This window comes from Nomia melanderi, chromosome 1 (assembly GCF_051020985.1).
Source record: "Nomia melanderi isolate GNS246 chromosome 1, iyNomMela1, whole genome shotgun sequence".
Classification (NCBI taxonomy): Eukaryota; Metazoa; Arthropoda; class Insecta; order Hymenoptera; family Halictidae; genus Nomia; species Nomia melanderi.
In genome coordinates this window covers 38,094,479-38,110,489 of record NC_134999.1, presented here as the reverse complement: position 1 = coordinate 38,110,489, position 16,011 = coordinate 38,094,479, and the positions used below count along the sequence as shown (strand labels likewise).

Here is a 16,011-nt window from a genome sequence, read left to right as displayed (position 1 = left end):
TTTATTTGGTCAGCAGTTACCAAGGTTCTCTCGTGAAAAGAAAAGGGGTGGTTCCGGCCACGCGGCTCATTCGATGCACGTCCGCATTATTATATGACCCCTTTCGCGTCACATTCCTTTTATTTTTTTTTCGCGTGGCACGCGCGATCGATAATCAGCAATTATGCGAGAGTCGGCTGTCATGCCGTGCGTACGCACACGTTTCGAGCAACATCTAGGAAAATTATCTTCCGCACGACAAGCGAAACGGGGAACTGCAATTTCGTGATAACGCGGCTCTTCTGAGGACTGACACACCGCACAATCTAGTCTTTCTTTGTGCGCGACATGTGCTCTCCGCTGGGCCGACGGTAGCAGGTGACCGGCCATTTTGACGGAAATTATTGAAATCGGCAGCCGACATCGGGGCGAGGCAGATAATTTTCGAAATTAATATGAGAACAACGGCCACGCTAACAGTTTAGCTCTCTCGGTATGCAAGCTGTCGTTCGTACGCAATTGCCGTTAAGTAAGTAATTGACTTTTATTATTACTTTATTATTACGCGGAACATTGTAGTTTACGATGCTACTTTAACGAGGCGCATCAATTATTTATATCAGCTGGTTCATAGACTATTCAATGAGGCAATACGAATGCCTGATTAAATGTCTTCTGTCGCAGTCCAGTGATTGATCAATTATTATTATAGGTTATCGACGACTCGGGTAATTAACGATCGTAGGTACATTAACTTCGATCGTTCATAAAGTTTCTCCACTTTAATGAACTTCTTTATATGTACCGATACGAAATATATGAGGATTAGAAGCAACACTGAACTCGATACAATCAAATCATGCCTCCGAGCAGCTCGATTCTCCTCTCCGACAGATGCGACGAGAGTGTCAGTCGGTCGCTTTCTTTTCACGAGCCGCGATCGATCAGTCGAAGACACATGCCAACGCATCTGCCACAACGACGAGAATCTACAGATTTTACAGTCCGTCCATTGGCTACTGTCCCGTGGCCGGTGCTGGCAATTTGACGAACTACACGCGTACAATCGACGGAAAGTTAAGGCGGCGAGGCTGATAATCACGAGGAACGAGGAGGAATGCGATACAAAAATCATCTTTGACTGTTTTAAGATACGTATCACCGTCTCTGCAATTATCTAATCGATATACGATGGGGTGCAAGTATAATGTGGCCAGCATTTAAACTCTACTCGCATGGACACGAATTATTAACGGAATTTGCTGTTCGTGCCTGAATGAAGTAATTTATTTTATTACGAGTAATCGTGGAGAGAGAGCAGAAGGCATGAAAAGATAATGCCCCTTCCTATTTTCTATTTTTCTTTTCTATTTTTTTTTTTTTTTATTATTTCTCTTCCATTTGGAATCGTGAAACTATAATACTATAAAGAAACTATCGAAACATATACGAGATCGCACCTGCGCAAAACGTAACAAGAAATTAGAGAAAAATTATCCGGCGTCGCGAGACGTGCGCTTAATGACGGGCCGCGATAGGGGTAGAACGTGCACGAAGCAAGAACGCGTGTCGTATTTACACGTTTATTGTTCTCGATATTTTTCCCAACACCTTACACCAGAAATAAAGTATAAGTATATTGTTCCACGGACATCGTGGCTGCGTCGAGACGCTCCCTTCGCTAATTGTCCTGCGAATCCACGGCTTCGTCCCCTGTCCTCTTCTTCCGCTTCCATATCTCGTTGTCGATACTGCGGAACGAAAGCGTTTGTTCGATACAATGGACCATTATAAGTGTCATTAATCATAGATTATTGTAATATTTAATTTCGACACTTCAAAGCCGACTTACTCATCTCCGTCGTCTGTGTAGCCTGCCAAAGTCCGCCAAAGTTTCTGCGAACCTCCGATTCGCAGTGGGAAATCTTGCCATGTTCGAGCATCTGATAGCAACGACAGAATATTACCAGCTTGAAAATGAAGCAATTAATTGATACCATATTTTGTGCGTTGTGAAATGAAATAAGTATTAAACCCGATTGAAAAATTCATTTTGAAATTGATTGATTCGTATCGGACTTCAGAAATGATTAAGTAATGATATCAATGATCTGGGACATTGATTACTCACCGTCATCCGACGGATATTCCATGCGTCTCTTTATGGGGCCAGAGAAAGGATCTTCGTCGGCGAAAGACGACCAGGATTCAGGCTATCGGGAATAATTGAAAATAATAATAATTGAAAATAATGAAAGGATTAATTTGTTATGTCAATAACAAGCACCTGTGTTTCACCGATGTGTCCCGCGTGTTTGAGAACATTCTTCCGCGACTTGAGAAGGTAGTCTTCGTAGCCATCGCTCCGACCCACGCGAGGAATGTTTTTCGCGATTTTCAAGAAGAATGCTGGCACTTCGTCGGCTTTGGAAACGTTCTGGGAAATGATTGTTGCGACGGTTCCGACTAGAAGCACTGGAAAATAATTTGCACTTAATGAAACTTAGCTGTGGGCGACTCTCATCTGCATTCTCAATCGATAATTCATAATATAATTACAAAAATATTCAATTTAACCCTAAATTTCTCTTCTAACATCATTATCAATCGATACAGTACTGTTAGAAATAACATTACTACCGATTCTTTATTTGAATTCATAATTCCGTCAATTCTATCACAACTACAGGCTCTCAGTTAACACGGATAGCTCAAAAATCAACGAAAATAAGAAACACAATAAGAAACACAATAAGAAACACTCACCACCGACGAAGAAGCTTCGCGTGGATCCCGATGATTTCGATAAGAGCACCATGTTCCTCTCCGTAATTCGATCTGCAAACGGGTCACAGTTCAATTCGCCGTCAGGAGCATTCGCCCCTTTCTTCGGAGAAAGAAAAGACGAGTAACGAAGCAATAATTTCGAGTTTATCCGACGGTCAGATCGACTCGCTGGACCATCGCCATCCTCCGTGTGAGGGTGATCTACGATCGACAGCGTAGAGACTCGCGACTGTCAAGCGACACGCGTCCCGCGGCCGTATGGGGTGAACTGCGCGATTTTTCCTAGGACTTCCTCCATTAAAGCGAAGAGTGGACAGAATACTTGAAGATCGTGGGCGAAAAGGAGCCATTCGGTGCGCTCGAACGCAACCCAGGATCCCGGACGCATTTAAATATCCCGGATATTTGCACGGGCATTCGTGATCACGCGTGAAAATCTGATCCCATCGGTGTCCGAATAAATTTTCGAACACGGGATTCGCGAGAAAGACGGTTAACCCTCGAACTCGTAATAGACGAGAGGGTCAGACTTAGTGGCGGAGATTCGCGTAATAATTGAAATCATTTATGGAACTCCACCGTTGATCGTTGCGAATGAAAATGGAATAGTACGTTTCTATTTATCGATGGTAAATCTTTGGAGAAAATGTTTATAACGAACCGAAAGTTCTCTTAGAGAATATTTTTCGCAGAATATTCCTTATTTTCTGATGAAATATCGATGGTATTTTTCACAATAAATATAAAACAATACCTTGGATAAATTAAGTGACGGAACTATTTTATTTCGATGTTCCATGTGTTGGTACATTATAGAGAATTTAATATTGAATTTTAAATTTTATAATTTTGTTGGGTTAAATGAAATGGCGAGTGAAAGGCGCGTATCGAGTGCAAAGGGTTAATAATTAAGAAATTCCAGCGGTAATTGGCGAGAAGAACGATTCCAAGGCAATGGGTTAGGGCTCGTTCGATTTTTTCGCACGTTCGTGTTACACGTGTGCAACATGGAGGAAAGGGGAAGCCGGAAAGTGTGAAAGCGAGAAAATTGAAACACGGTTTCCCGGGCGGCACTTACCTCGACGTCTGCTCGCGTTGCATTGACGCTGGTCCCTTGGGTTCTGTATTTATCAGGCTATCGACGATTAATTAAGTATTTCGATCGTGTAGCTGCGAATCGGGGACTCGATTCCCCATTTTGTTGAATTAATTTGTGTCGGGTGGTTTCAGCTGGGAAATTATTGTCTGAGGAATTTGGGAATGACATTGAATTTGTTTGTTGGACGCTTTAGAGGAAGAATGAATAGATATTTCTTGAAGGAAAATTCTTAGAATTATTGTTGACTTAAAAATTGAAGGAAAATACATTTTAGACTCTTATGTTTAATTTTTGGGAGTTCAGTCTGTTCGTAGGTGATTAATGTCGTTAACTTTGTCGAAGACACTTGGCAGTATTTATTTGTTATATTTATTGTGGGATTGGAAGATTACATTGATGTGGCAATTGTTTTACTATCGATTTGTTAAGAATTGGTGTTCGGGTTACGTGATAGAAGTGTTATAACCCTTATACGGGTAGGTGAATGATACGTGCTTTCCATATCAAACCGTTTGATCTGCATTTCAGATATCGGAAGGAAATTTCGTTGGTAGTAGTGTAATTTTGATTCGAGAATTACTCGGAGAAAACCGCTGGTTCTCTGAAAGTATTTCACATTTGAATCTTAGAATAATTAGTATATCAACTAGGTATGATACAGAAGATTAAATGATAAGTTCGAACCATTTCATCTTGGTTGAGCATTGTTATGCAATAATTCTTACACATTGGAATCTTTATTATCAGAAAACCTCAGCTACAAATTGACAATAAAAATACAAACTTGAACTTCTGGATGGATATTCTATAATTATTTAACGAATGTATACAAGAACGTGTACAGATTTCTTAATATAAATTCTGTATGTCGAAGAGGCAAGGGGTAGAGAAACATCAAGGAAAAAATCGAGAAAATTAATTTTACAAAATGTAACATTTTATTACACGAGAATCGTACAGTGTAGAATATCGATTAATCGAAGCCACAGTCTGGTTATGTAAGGGCGAGAAGATCCGAATGATGCGGCCAGCCTTGGAACACCGAATCGATAAACGAGGAATTTGCGTAGCTCGGTTGGCACATTATTATACGTTGATAAGGCGATAAAGCAACATTGATAGCACGTGAGATCAGTGAGGGCGGGTATAGTATCTTTAGTTGGTATCTTGGCGGCTGACCCAGGCGTTGCAGGTTTCGGCGACGGATTCGCAGATCGAGGACATGGCGCGGCTGGTGATTTCGTAATCTGTGAATCATGGGAATCATTATTTACTTAACAAATCCATGAAAATCATACGAAAAACAAAATCACCGAATTCAAACGGAAATTAGAGGAGAATCTTACAGTTAGAGCAAATCGAATGACAGTGCAGATCATGTAAAAAATAAGAGTAAGATGAAGATTTGATGTCTATGGAATAGAATCTTACAGTAGAGACAAAGGAACAAATTCGAAATTGTAAGAAAAACTGCAGTATTATCAAGAGCTTGATATTTACCAGTGATGGTGCTGGATCGTTTGCCGAAGATGCTGCCATTGAAGGGGGGTTTCCTGTAGGCAGCGTCCACGGTGATGGCGAGGACGAAGACAACGGCGACGATGGCGAGGACGATGCGGCTGGACACCATTTTGATGGGTTTGGAGTTTGGTTTGCTTAGAAAGAGAGGAACAATCTTTGTAAAATCTTTATAAGAATCTTTACACCCTAATATACCCCCAAGACTTCATTATTAATTACAATTGCTCGCCAACAGCAATAAACACAGAAGGAAACTATAGAAAACTGGTAGACCACAAGCGGAACACGGATATCTTTCCTGTTTCTAAATTTTTGTAAAAACTCGAGATTCTATTGTATACGTGAATTTACTTACAGATCTAAGGAACGTTGAGACTTGTACGGTAGTTGATGAGAGAATGTTATGAACAAGGCAAAAGTCTCGAGCTTTTATACTAGAGGAAACTGTTAAAGACAAATATCGCCGTCAAGCACAGACACCGCTCATTATTCCGAGCTGTATTCATCAGGCGGTCGGTCTAAGATTGTATCGATCCTTCAAAATGTCGGAATCCTTTATGGCGAACGATAATCGAGAACATTCTTTACAGAAGTACGAACTGAACAATATTGTACAAGAGATCGTTTGAGACTCGGATTATTTTACAATGAATATTCTTACGAACGCTGCAACTCTGATGGTACCTGGAGCTGTGAGATGTCTTCTCGAAGGAGAGGATGGAACTGTTGTGATATCTCCGGAAGATGCCTCGGCTTTTATAGGACACCAACCACGTATGGATATATGCGATATAATATTGTTAAAGAATAATATCGGAAGCCATCTCGGACAATAATTCGTTTACAGGTTGTTCTGATTGACTTTTATCCCAAGAGAAATTACGGCCTATCTGTTGCGTAGGAAACAGATGTCTGAGAAATGAACGTGAACACTGAAACTTGTACTTGTAAGATGATGCCAGAGATTTTCAATGTATAAAAATATTGTAAAAATGATTATTCAATGCATAGTCCTAGAATGCATGTGTAGCATATCATTTGTAATTGATAAGACTTTTATAGAACATTCTTTGCTTTCGATTAATTTTTAATGCTAATAGCAAGGTACGATTTAAGGGTAATTAAGTAACTTTTTTATAAATTAGGACTGTAGTGATATTAATGGTTTAAAAAAATTCTAAATTATTCGATTATCTATTGGTGATAATTAACCAACTGTAGGGAAAACATTTCTTGTATATCTATGACAAATAAGGTAAACTACCAAATTTATCCCCTGCCAATATTGTACAGCGTTGACCTTATCTATCAGGAAACTGTTCTATCGAATATCTAGTGTTTGGTGGCACCACCTAGCAGAGATAAGCTGCTACTATTCGGCTAGAAGTTTGAGCAATCTCGTGATAGATGGCGTCACCAATCCGAGGCGAGTGGGATTTTTAAAAATTATTCTCTTTTATATTATTAACTTAACAATTTTTTAATAAATCAGATACGACAATTATGTGTTATTAATGAAATATTTATTATTCTGTTGGTTAAATTGGTCGGCAATTTATCTCTACATTTCTAATTGATTTGCAGTAGACAAAACACGTTTCGGTTACATCAACCTATTTTATCTGCATTTAGTAATGCACTAAAGGAATCCGTTTACATAATAATTGCTTCAATAATTTATATATTTCGTTCAAATTCAATTATTATTTGTATTCACTTGTTTAAATTGAATCTCAGACGTCGAAACATTGACTTCACAGGCCAATCGTATTTCAATAAAATATCTCATAGGACATTAATGAAAATATACTTAATTAGGTCTATAAACCATATACTACGTTATTACAGTTTACATCTGTAATTAACATATTGGAAAAATGTCAATTCAATCTCATTTGACAGGAGGAAGTGGTATGAACAGAATGATTAGTTAATACAGCGTGTTCTTTATTGATCGTATGACAAAACATGAAGTTAGTATCGATTACTTATATTACATATATATTTATATACAGCATTTACAATGATCAGCGTAAAAAGTTCACAATAGCAATGAAGACGCCGCATGTGTATAAGTAAGTCCAGATATGGAAGAATTACCAAATTTCCCGAGTGAACGAACACCCTAATATATCCCCAAGGCTTCGTTATTAATTACGATTGCTAACAGCAACCATATACACTAGTTACGCTCGATAGTACAATAACACGATATTAAGATAGAAGCGAATAGATTTAAGAAATTGATTCGATATAATTTATAAACCGCGTACCTGAAACTGCTTTCGATTCCTCCCCGATACAATTATTAATCGCGTATATTAATTGTAGAAATATTTACAATGCACGGTCACTTAGAACTATAGCCCAGGTAATAATCTGCTTGAGTTGTTCGCGCACTTTTGACAGTTTCGTTTCGATGCCATCTTCTATCTTCTCGTTCCCTTCGCGTACAATTGCGGATCGTTGAAAGTGTTCGGTAGTTCGATTTTAAAGGATTCTAGTCAGACGGATGTGATCAGTCAAAAGTGGGCGAAAACGAGGTTACATCGCGCAGGCATTCTACGATCTACGTCTTATTGTCGCGTCACAACGTCTTCTTTTTTTTTAACGGCACACTAGAAATACACGAACGCAGTGTCGCTCGAGGAACACGACGGATTTATTCGTCTCGTTCGATTCGATCGAACTGTCGGCCTCCTCGTCGCGATCGTCATTGTCCAACTAATCGCTTAAACAATAAATAGTACTCGCACGGTCGCCCTAGTCGCGTGTTGCACGCGCAGCAAATAATCTACAAAATGGAAGACATGGATTTTGTTCTCCTTAACCTAGCTTACATCTTAGTCGAACCTCTGCGGATGTCGATGCGACTTCGCGTAACTATGGAGTAATTTACAATCAATGGAGGTTCATTTAGCATCCGAAGGTTCCCATTCTGCTGAAAATAAAATATAAAATCTTTTTACATCCCATACAGCTTTGCATTCCGTTGTCCTGTGTCGGCGCAACGACACCCGCAGCCTCTCTTGAGTCCATTATCCGGAGTCATGTAAAAGCTAGTCTAATATGGTACAGTGCAGTTTGAACACCTGAGATTTCGCGGCTGGACTACATTACTCTTTCGTTTATTCGTGGACGACGTTGCTTTCGATTGAATTTCGTTTCATTGCGCTGTAAGATTGCCCTGAGGAACTTCCATATTCCCTTAATGAAAACTGTAATCGAATGAATCTCGAGTTCGATAAAATACCTCGCAAAAGCCGAAGAATTCAGATACTCAACACCTCTACAGTTTAATCCTTCACTACAACATGAGAAGAGTCTTTGTAAATGAATATTAGACAATAAAATGTGACGAACACCAGAGAAATTGAATGACTCCTCCAGCGTCCGATGAAGAAACGCGGAGGATACTATCGCGAGCGTGGATGGCGGCGCGATTTCTCAGGTATCAAACTATCCTTAGACGTCGATGCACGTTCAACGTGGCATCGCGCTCCCGTATAAATATCAATTTATTGCATAATACACACATCGCACGTCGGTGTCCCGTTCACACGGCCCGACGCGAGCGCACCGTTTCCTCGCGAGATTAGCACGCGAATTGCGTCGGTCGCCGGCGTCGCCTTATCGAGACGAGCTCCCGATAAACGCGCAACGGCGGGCCCGATTATCGGCATCGAGGATCCTGGCCGGTAAGCCGTTTACCTCGGACCCGGCCGAGCCCGCGTGAACCGGACCTAGCGTAGAGAACTCTTAAGCCTAGAAGCGATTAAGCGTCTAACCGATAATCTCAATGCTGCGCGAAGGAAACAGAGGAATCCCGATGTCTTTCCAATCGATCGACGCACGATCTCGGAGATGGAACCGATCGACGGGATCCGCGAGATGATAGCTCGTCCTTTATCGTGGACATTGTATACAAACGATCGATGGATTTACCATAAAACGATAAAATAGGTTACCAAACACGGAACCGATAGACGGAAGACGAACGAAACGTGTTCGATAAGAGACTAACCTTACGCTACTCGGCGCCATCGGCCAGACTAACCTATGAGATATGTGAATTCGTGCCCCGCGGGTTCTTCATCCTCCTCCGTCCTCTTCAGGGGATAAGGTCACAGTTGCAGGCGCTACCACCGCGGCCATTGTCACACTGGGCCATGCACCACATATCCCAGTCAACGTCCGACTCCGTTGACTCCGTCAGGGTCGGCCCTTCGAGATTCAAGTCGGACAACCTCGTATCCTCGAATCTCCGCTCGTCTGGTCTCATCTCGACTCGGAACCGATAGCTGTCGTTCTCCAACGGTTCGAGGACCAGATAGTGGTCCGCGATCGCTAGCTTCTTCAGCATAGCCGACTTGAAGCTTCTCAGCTCGCGATGATCGACGCGATCGAAGTTCTTCGAGTGCTCGGTCCTGATGCTCCTCGAGTTGTCATCTTTCCGATCGTCGCAGAGGCAGGCTCGCGATCTGATCAGGAGCTCTCTGAAGTCGCGGCAGGCCTCGGAGCCGTCGTAGTGGCTGGTGGGAGCACACGGCGTCAGACAGATGCTGGAGAGGCGCTGTATCGGCGACCGGCCTCCGGCGGACTGAAGAACGGCGCTCCGCCGGTGGTCGCAGATCACTCCCGTGATCTCGGGACTCCTCTCCCGTGCACGGCACGCGTGCACGCATGCGTTGTCGCCGGGTTGCGCCCCGACGACGGCCAACACCGACGCCAGCAACACCCACCGTGGCAGAGGCGTCATCTGAAAGTGATGGCTAATCAATACCAGACCGAACGGGGGACCTCCGGCGTTCCGATAGTTCGCGGAGGAGCCATCGAGGGATTGGTTATGGCAATCGGGGACATTCCTCGCGTCTCGGATGCCCTCTACCCTTTCAGGTGTACGGGGTGTCCTCGTTGAACGCGTCTCGCTCGGAGATTTCGTTGCCGAACCTGGATCGGAGAATGGGTGGATGGATTCCTGGAGTAGTCATTGGTATTGGAATGATTGGGGTACAGTTATCTGATAAAACATGTTGTGTTTCTTGTAGAAAGGGGTGAAGGTGAAGATTAGTTCGAGGATCGTTGGATTGGCTTGAGATTATTTGCAAGAGATTGACGATGAGGTTTTGATCGATTGTAAGGAATTGTATAATCGGATTCATCCGGTATTATCGGACACGGTGTAGCTGCGGGTCTAGTCTGGCACGCGGAGCGAGAGTAATACCGGGATCTTGGTATCCGTTATCGGTTTCGGGTGCCGTGTGTCGATAACTGGCCTCTGCTTCGAGTTTGCTTGTGGAACGAGGCGTACGGACCCTTTAAACTTCGCTATAAATTCTACTAATTGTCGTCGGGGCTGCAGCTCGCCGGATCGCTGTTTTTATTCGGTCCGATCTCCCGGTAAACTTCGCTTTTCGATTTCACGACGGGGAAGTTTGCGTTCCGGCGCGCGAGATCGAAACGAAAACGATCCGAAATCCGCGGGATTACAAGCGGAACTCGCGCCGGAGAAACTCGCGAAGAACAGAGTTCCGCGGATGCGGTGTTTTATCGCCTAATCCGCTTCCCGGCGGGCGTGTTTTAATTAAAACGGCAGCTGTACGCACATAAATTACCGCGCGGCCGGCCGGAAACGTTTCGAGGCTCGATGCACCAGTTGCTTTCCGATGCGGGAAAAATAATTGGAAGATCGACGTATCGATAGCCATTATGCGAACGCTGAAACGCGGTTTCTTTGTTTGGTATTGCCGCGGAAATTGCGATTCATCGGCTCGTCACAAAGGACCGCCTCGGTCGGGCCCGCGAATCGAATTGTTTCTGGTGCTCCTTTGTTTCTCTTTCTTCGTGGAAAATTGCGCCGGTTTTCGGGGAGAAGAATGTTTCGATCGTTACCTTCCGTCCTCGAATTTGTTGCTCGCGATGCGAGGCCGCCTGCGGTCCGATCGTTTCGAGTTGATTGGGAGAAATGACTGGAGCGAGACGTGGCTGCGCGGTGCAGGCCGCTGGCTCGACTGTCTGATTACGGGCAGCGTGTGTCGTATTAACTATCATTGACTCTGTCAAGTGACACAGTCTGATTACGTATGAACGTATCGATGGAGCGTAATAAACGATAACGGATCGGAAATCCTTGCCTTCTTCTTGTGGCCGTTTCGAAGTATACCTATGTAACTTCTTGAATAAATTTCTATTCACCCTGAACTTTGCGTCATTGATTTCTCGTAATAAGAAATAGCATTATACGTATCTCTAAGCAATCGACGAATCGTATCATTAAAGTATAAGTAAGAAATAGATAAAGTAGAAACTGGAGTAGAAATCTCAAAGGTAAACTAAGTTAAAAGTGACATTAAAATATCCTAAAATGATGTTTGTATATTGCATTTATTTAAAAAATTTAGTATCGTTGAATCGATTCTTCCCGTTTCATCCCCTAAATTCGTCCCCTGTCAGAAACTTGGTAAATTACGTGCTTCGGGTGTGATTTCGATAATATCTTGATACGTAATTAACAGAGATTGATATGTAATTCGTTGAAGACAATGGGACGCAGAAATTCGGCCAGCGAAACCAACGATTGAACCTCGACACCGATCGATACCGACCGCGTGCATATCCTCCGCATTCCCGTGCATACGCGGAAGGGTTACGCGTGATCGCGAATATTCATGGAGTCCAGACAACGGGCTCGTTTATCTCGGGACACGAATTTCGTGTAACCTAGATTGAAAACCTTGCAAAACTCGCGCGGGCGTCTGTCCCGCACGGATACATGTATTTTTCGTTTCTCCCCTATTTTCGCTTTTTTTGGCATTTCTCGTTAAACCGCGCCCCGCGCGTTTCCGAAAGTAAATGTCACGAGTTGGCGTGAAATTTCCGCGGACGACACAGTTGAAATACACTGCCTACCAAAAGTTTGGTATCAACGCGAGAGTTCAAGGCTTTTGGCTTCGAAAAGTACAATAAAATTGAATGCAATTTATTCTTTAAATGTTAATGGACCTGTTAAAGATTCTATTTTAATTAATAATTTTTCGTTTACTCCTGTAACAGTTATATCAATTAATATTACTTCCTTTTTCGGATGTACCTAATAACTTCTCGAGTTAAAAATGGTAATTAAGGATGTAAGATAAAGAAGAAAGAATTAATCGGTGTACTTAATTGTACTTTATGCTTCGTAGGAATTAAAGAGATAGCGACGTTTAACAAATCTGGAGTCCAAGCAAAAAGTTGCAGCCTGAACTTTTTGCAGTCAGTGTACAGTTCGCGAGCTGCGTTGAATAATTGCAACGACTACATCTGATGGATGCATTCTTCATGAAATAAAGGAGAAATTATTTAACCTGAAGCGTCAGAAACGTGAAAGTCGCCATTTTATATCTCATTGTTGTCTCGGATTACAGTGGCTAATCAATGTCCCGATAGAGTTCTAGAAACAAGTGAACAACCTTAAGCTTCGTGTAAATATGTTAATTTGTTATATAAGATCTAGACAGATAGCCAGCTATCTCTAACTACTTCTGTACAACGCTTTTTATCGTGACCGAAGATAAGGAGACGCGCAAAGTGTACAACAATATTTTTTCATCGGTTCTTGTAATCCATAGTAATTGTACATCAATGGATTACCATGGAAACTCGTTTATCACTGTCATTCATTGATTACTGAAGAGAATGACACTCGAAGCCTCTTTAGCTTGCATGTTTTTCCTCGTAATTGCACCATTTTACTTACTTCTCAGTGTTATGCAATCCCAACATGTCTAACACTGACAAAATTACACATAAAGCAATACTAGAATCGATATAAACAAGAACAGAAGACTCAGTGAAAATTAACCCCAAAAAATGATCAATAATGAAACAAACAAATTCTACAAAACTTCGTATGCTACGTTACAAAACCAAAGAGGAAACGATAAATCTAAAATTCGTAAAACGTCACGCAGTAAAATTACAAAACGATAAGCAAAGTTTTAACAATCCCTGCACGATGCCGAAGGGCACGATAGCGCAACGAAATGCACTGTAAAATCCAGTTTTAACGAATTCTAATTTGCCCACGCCGCTACGCGGGAATAATCTATTTTCCAATAAAGCGTTTTATTGTTCCCAGTAATTTAGCTTTATCAAATTTCCCGATAAATCGTCCTCGCTCCCCCGCGTCGGCCGTTAACCAGAAAACGTGACCGGAATTGGATCCTCCCACCTGTACCTGCGTTTGTATCAGAACTCCGCGGCAAACAAACAATCAATAAACGAACGACGGCGTCTTATCAATAAGGCGGACGCGTATTTTGCTCGTTCGATCGGCGCTCCGGAATCTTTCGCGGAGACAAAAGGGGGATGGAGCGCGCGAAGAAGCGGCGAAGAAAGAAAGTTGGGCGCGGGTAATTTACATCGGTCCCGCCAGACGACGGGTGCTGCTAAGAAATTTATCCCGCGGCGGTGGCGTATTCTTTCCTCGACGCTTCCGGCTACACCGTTTCAATTTAAAGTTTCCCTGGCGAGCGACGTCAGCGCGGAACCACGGCCCCCATCTCGCCGGCTGCGAGATCGATTCCGTTCTTCGTCTTCCGCTGGGACGGATCTTCGTTATCATTGATACTTCCGCGAGAATCGAGTTTCAAGCACCATCTTGTAAGCCGGACGTTTAATCAAGAGCAAAGTTGGTTATTGATGCGCGATGAGCTGAATCGAAGAGTTGTAATTTATTGGTAACATGGTTTAAGATGTAACTCGGATGATGCGGTTAAGTTCGACGAAGGAAAATTGGGGAAATGTTTTTGGTTTGAAATTGATATACAGTATAGTCGGAGGATGTAATCTTTGAATAAGTAAACAGAGTATTTATTGCATTGACATTTACAAAAATCGGGAAATATAAGATAAACTTAATTGGCTTCTGAGCGACTCATATAATTGGTTTTAGAAATTTCTATAGTAGATTATCTTCATTGCGATGGGTTCTTAATTAATATCTTCATATTTGTTGTGAAGAATATTAAGAATAGGGGTTGGAAAATTTTGAAGTAATTTTTGATGATGTGATACCAATAATTGTGTCAACGGAGCAGTCTCGTTCCTACTGGTTATCAATTGATCTTTTAATCTCCATCTACTATCTGTTGTAGGATTTTTTAATTATCCAGTACAAGTACAATATGAAGATATTACTGAGAGTCTATGTAGTATGCCAGTTATCCGAGCATATCATCAAGTATTCAGAAATCCCGTGCTACCATCCGCCTACAGCCCGACGAATCCTCGGGGACGTCCAGCCGTTCGACCGATCTCTATCACTTCAAGAATCTTAATCAAAATTCCACGATGTATCGGTCGAGATAATGTCAATGCTCGGACAGCTATCCCAATCTTCCGGGCTCCTGATTTCCACAGATAATGAGCGGCACCGTAAAATTCCGATTGCGAAACGCGCGAAGACGAAACTTTGCTCCCATTTATCATCATCGTGCATTTATGACAGACAAGATCGCCCAAAGCGCAGTATAAAAACTCAAATAAACATCAACGACATTCTCATCTCATTCGAAACTCAATCTTCGAACGCACGAATCAAATACGATCCTAATTACCAACCCAAAAAATTCATATCACCAAAGCATCCCAGATTCGCTCACAAAAGCTCTAATAAACATCAACGACATTCTCATCTCATTCGAAACTCAATCTTTGAACGCACGAATCAAATACGATCCTAATTACCAATAAAAATTCATATCACCACATCCTCGATTCGCTCTCAGAATCTGGGATTCGCGAAACACCTCGGGTTCCATCGAATATATAAGAGTGGCAAGAAAAAGACAATCCGCCCCATCCGAAGCAGGAGAATCTCGCGGACCGCTCAGCGCTCCGCGCCGAGAACAACGAAACGTCGTTAAGGGAGGATGAAACTCGTGTTCGACACCGTTGATGTAACGGGTGTCCCGCGTAGGAAGGAAGAAGGACACAGGGTGTATCGACCTCAACAACGCGTTACGTACGCTCGCCGGCTGGTTGTTACGTCCCTGGCAGTTTCTGGGTCTCGCCCTGTCCTCCACCCTCTCACGAAGGACGGAGGAAGTATTGATTAAATTCACCGTCGGCCATTTTGTCCCTCCATCCGATTGGCTGCCGTCCATTTTGTCCTTTCCGCCTCCTCGTCCCCCGGCCAGGCCGCGTTTCTTCCTCTTCCCGGCGTTCCTCGTTCCCTTCGCGTCCCACGCGCCCTCTCGCTCTCTCCGGCCGGTTTTTCCTCTCTCGCCGCCGTGTCCTTTCGCCGTGTCCCGCGGAGAGTGCGCGGGCGTCGCGACATTTTCCGCGGAAGGAGCCAGCGATCGAGATTTTTTTGCTCCTCTCCCGTTTTTCCTCCGGCACCGCGTCCTCCTCCGGACGGTTGTTTTTCCGCCCGAGGAAAAACCGTCAGCTCTCGCCGTGTCCGGCGTTCCGGTGCATCTGTTGATTCGGTGCGAAACGACGGGAAGCATGCGCGCGGAATTTTTATGAGGGTTCATTAAGGGTATCGGATGCCACCGATGGAGAGCGTTTCGGCTCGCTCTTAAACTTTTTGATAGACTCCTTCGGAATGCTGATGGCGGTTCATAATCTGCGAAAGGCGC

General features: G+C 43.0%; 3 protein-coding genes across 4 annotated transcripts; all 3 read right to left on the bottom strand.

Moving 5' to 3' along the window:
• Positions 1-899: 899 nt before the first annotated feature.
• Eth (ecdysis triggering hormone) lies at positions 900-3,866 on the bottom strand. Its single transcript, XM_076365466.1, has 6 exons — positions 3,845-3,866; positions 2,746-2,817; positions 2,267-2,454; positions 2,111-2,192; positions 1,832-1,949; positions 900-1,730 (listed from the first exon to the last, which is right to left on the bottom strand). Exons 2-6 carry the CDS (start codon positions 2,795-2,797, stop codon positions 1,661-1,663), a joined length of 510 nt encoding a protein of 169 aa, XP_076221581.1. The 5' UTR covers positions 2,798-2,817; positions 3,845-3,866; the 3' UTR covers positions 900-1,660.
• A 929-nt stretch (positions 3,867-4,795) lies between these two features.
• On the bottom strand, positions 4,796-6,142 carry SIFa (neuropeptide SIFamide). Of its 2 annotated transcripts, none has more exons than XM_076374435.1 (3): positions 6,071-6,142; positions 5,366-5,520; positions 4,796-5,112 (listed from the first exon to the last, which is right to left on the bottom strand). In XM_076374435.1, the coding sequence occupies exons 2-3, from the start codon at positions 5,493-5,495 to the stop codon at positions 5,021-5,023; spliced, it is 222 nt and encodes a 73-aa protein (XP_076230550.1). In that variant the 5' UTR covers positions 5,496-5,520; positions 6,071-6,142; the 3' UTR covers positions 4,796-5,020. The 2 variants fall into 2 exon arrangements, with proteins under 2 accessions (XP_076230550.1, XP_076230551.1); XM_076374436.1 differs by lacking the exon at positions 6,071-6,142 and adding an exon at positions 5,742-5,773.
• A 1,176-nt stretch (positions 6,143-7,318) lies between these two features.
• On the bottom strand, positions 7,319-11,412 carry LOC116424866 (uncharacterized). The gene is made up of 2 exons (XM_031971836.2): positions 11,279-11,412; positions 7,319-10,145 (listed from the first exon to the last, which is right to left on the bottom strand). Exon 2 carries the CDS (start codon positions 10,143-10,145, stop codon positions 9,498-9,500), a length of 648 nt encoding a protein of 215 aa, XP_031827696.1. The 5' UTR covers positions 11,279-11,412; the 3' UTR covers positions 7,319-9,497.
• Between the last annotated feature and the right edge of the window lie 4,599 nt (positions 11,413-16,011).

What these genes read in the sequence shown, in the direction of transcription:
- Eth (XM_076365466.1), bottom strand. Translation starts at nt 2,797, where the DNA reads ATGGTGCTCTTATCGAAATCATCGGGATCCACGCGAAGCTTCTTCGTC. An exon ending in GACACATCGGTGAAACACAG is followed by an intron (nt 2,193 to 2,266) that starts GTGCTTGTTATT and finishes TATTCCCGATAG; the next exon opens with CCTGAATCCTGGTCGTCTTT. An exon ending in GGAATATCCGTCGGATGACG is followed by an intron (nt 1,950 to 2,110) that starts GTGAGTAATCAA and finishes TTCATTTTCAAG; the next exon opens with CTGGTAATATTCTGTCGTTG.
- SIFa (XM_076374435.1), bottom strand. Translation starts at nt 5,495, where the DNA reads ATGGTGTCCAGCCGCATCGTCCTCGCCATCGTCGCCGTTGTCTTCGTC. An exon ending in ACGATCCAGCACCATCACTG is followed by an intron (nt 5,113 to 5,365) that starts GTAAATATCAAG and finishes CATGATTCACAG; the next exon opens with ATTACGAAATCACCAGCCGC.
- LOC116424866 (XM_031971836.2), bottom strand. Translation starts at nt 10,145, where the DNA reads ATGACGCCTCTGCCACGGTGGGTGTTGCTGGCGTCGGTGTTGGCCGTC.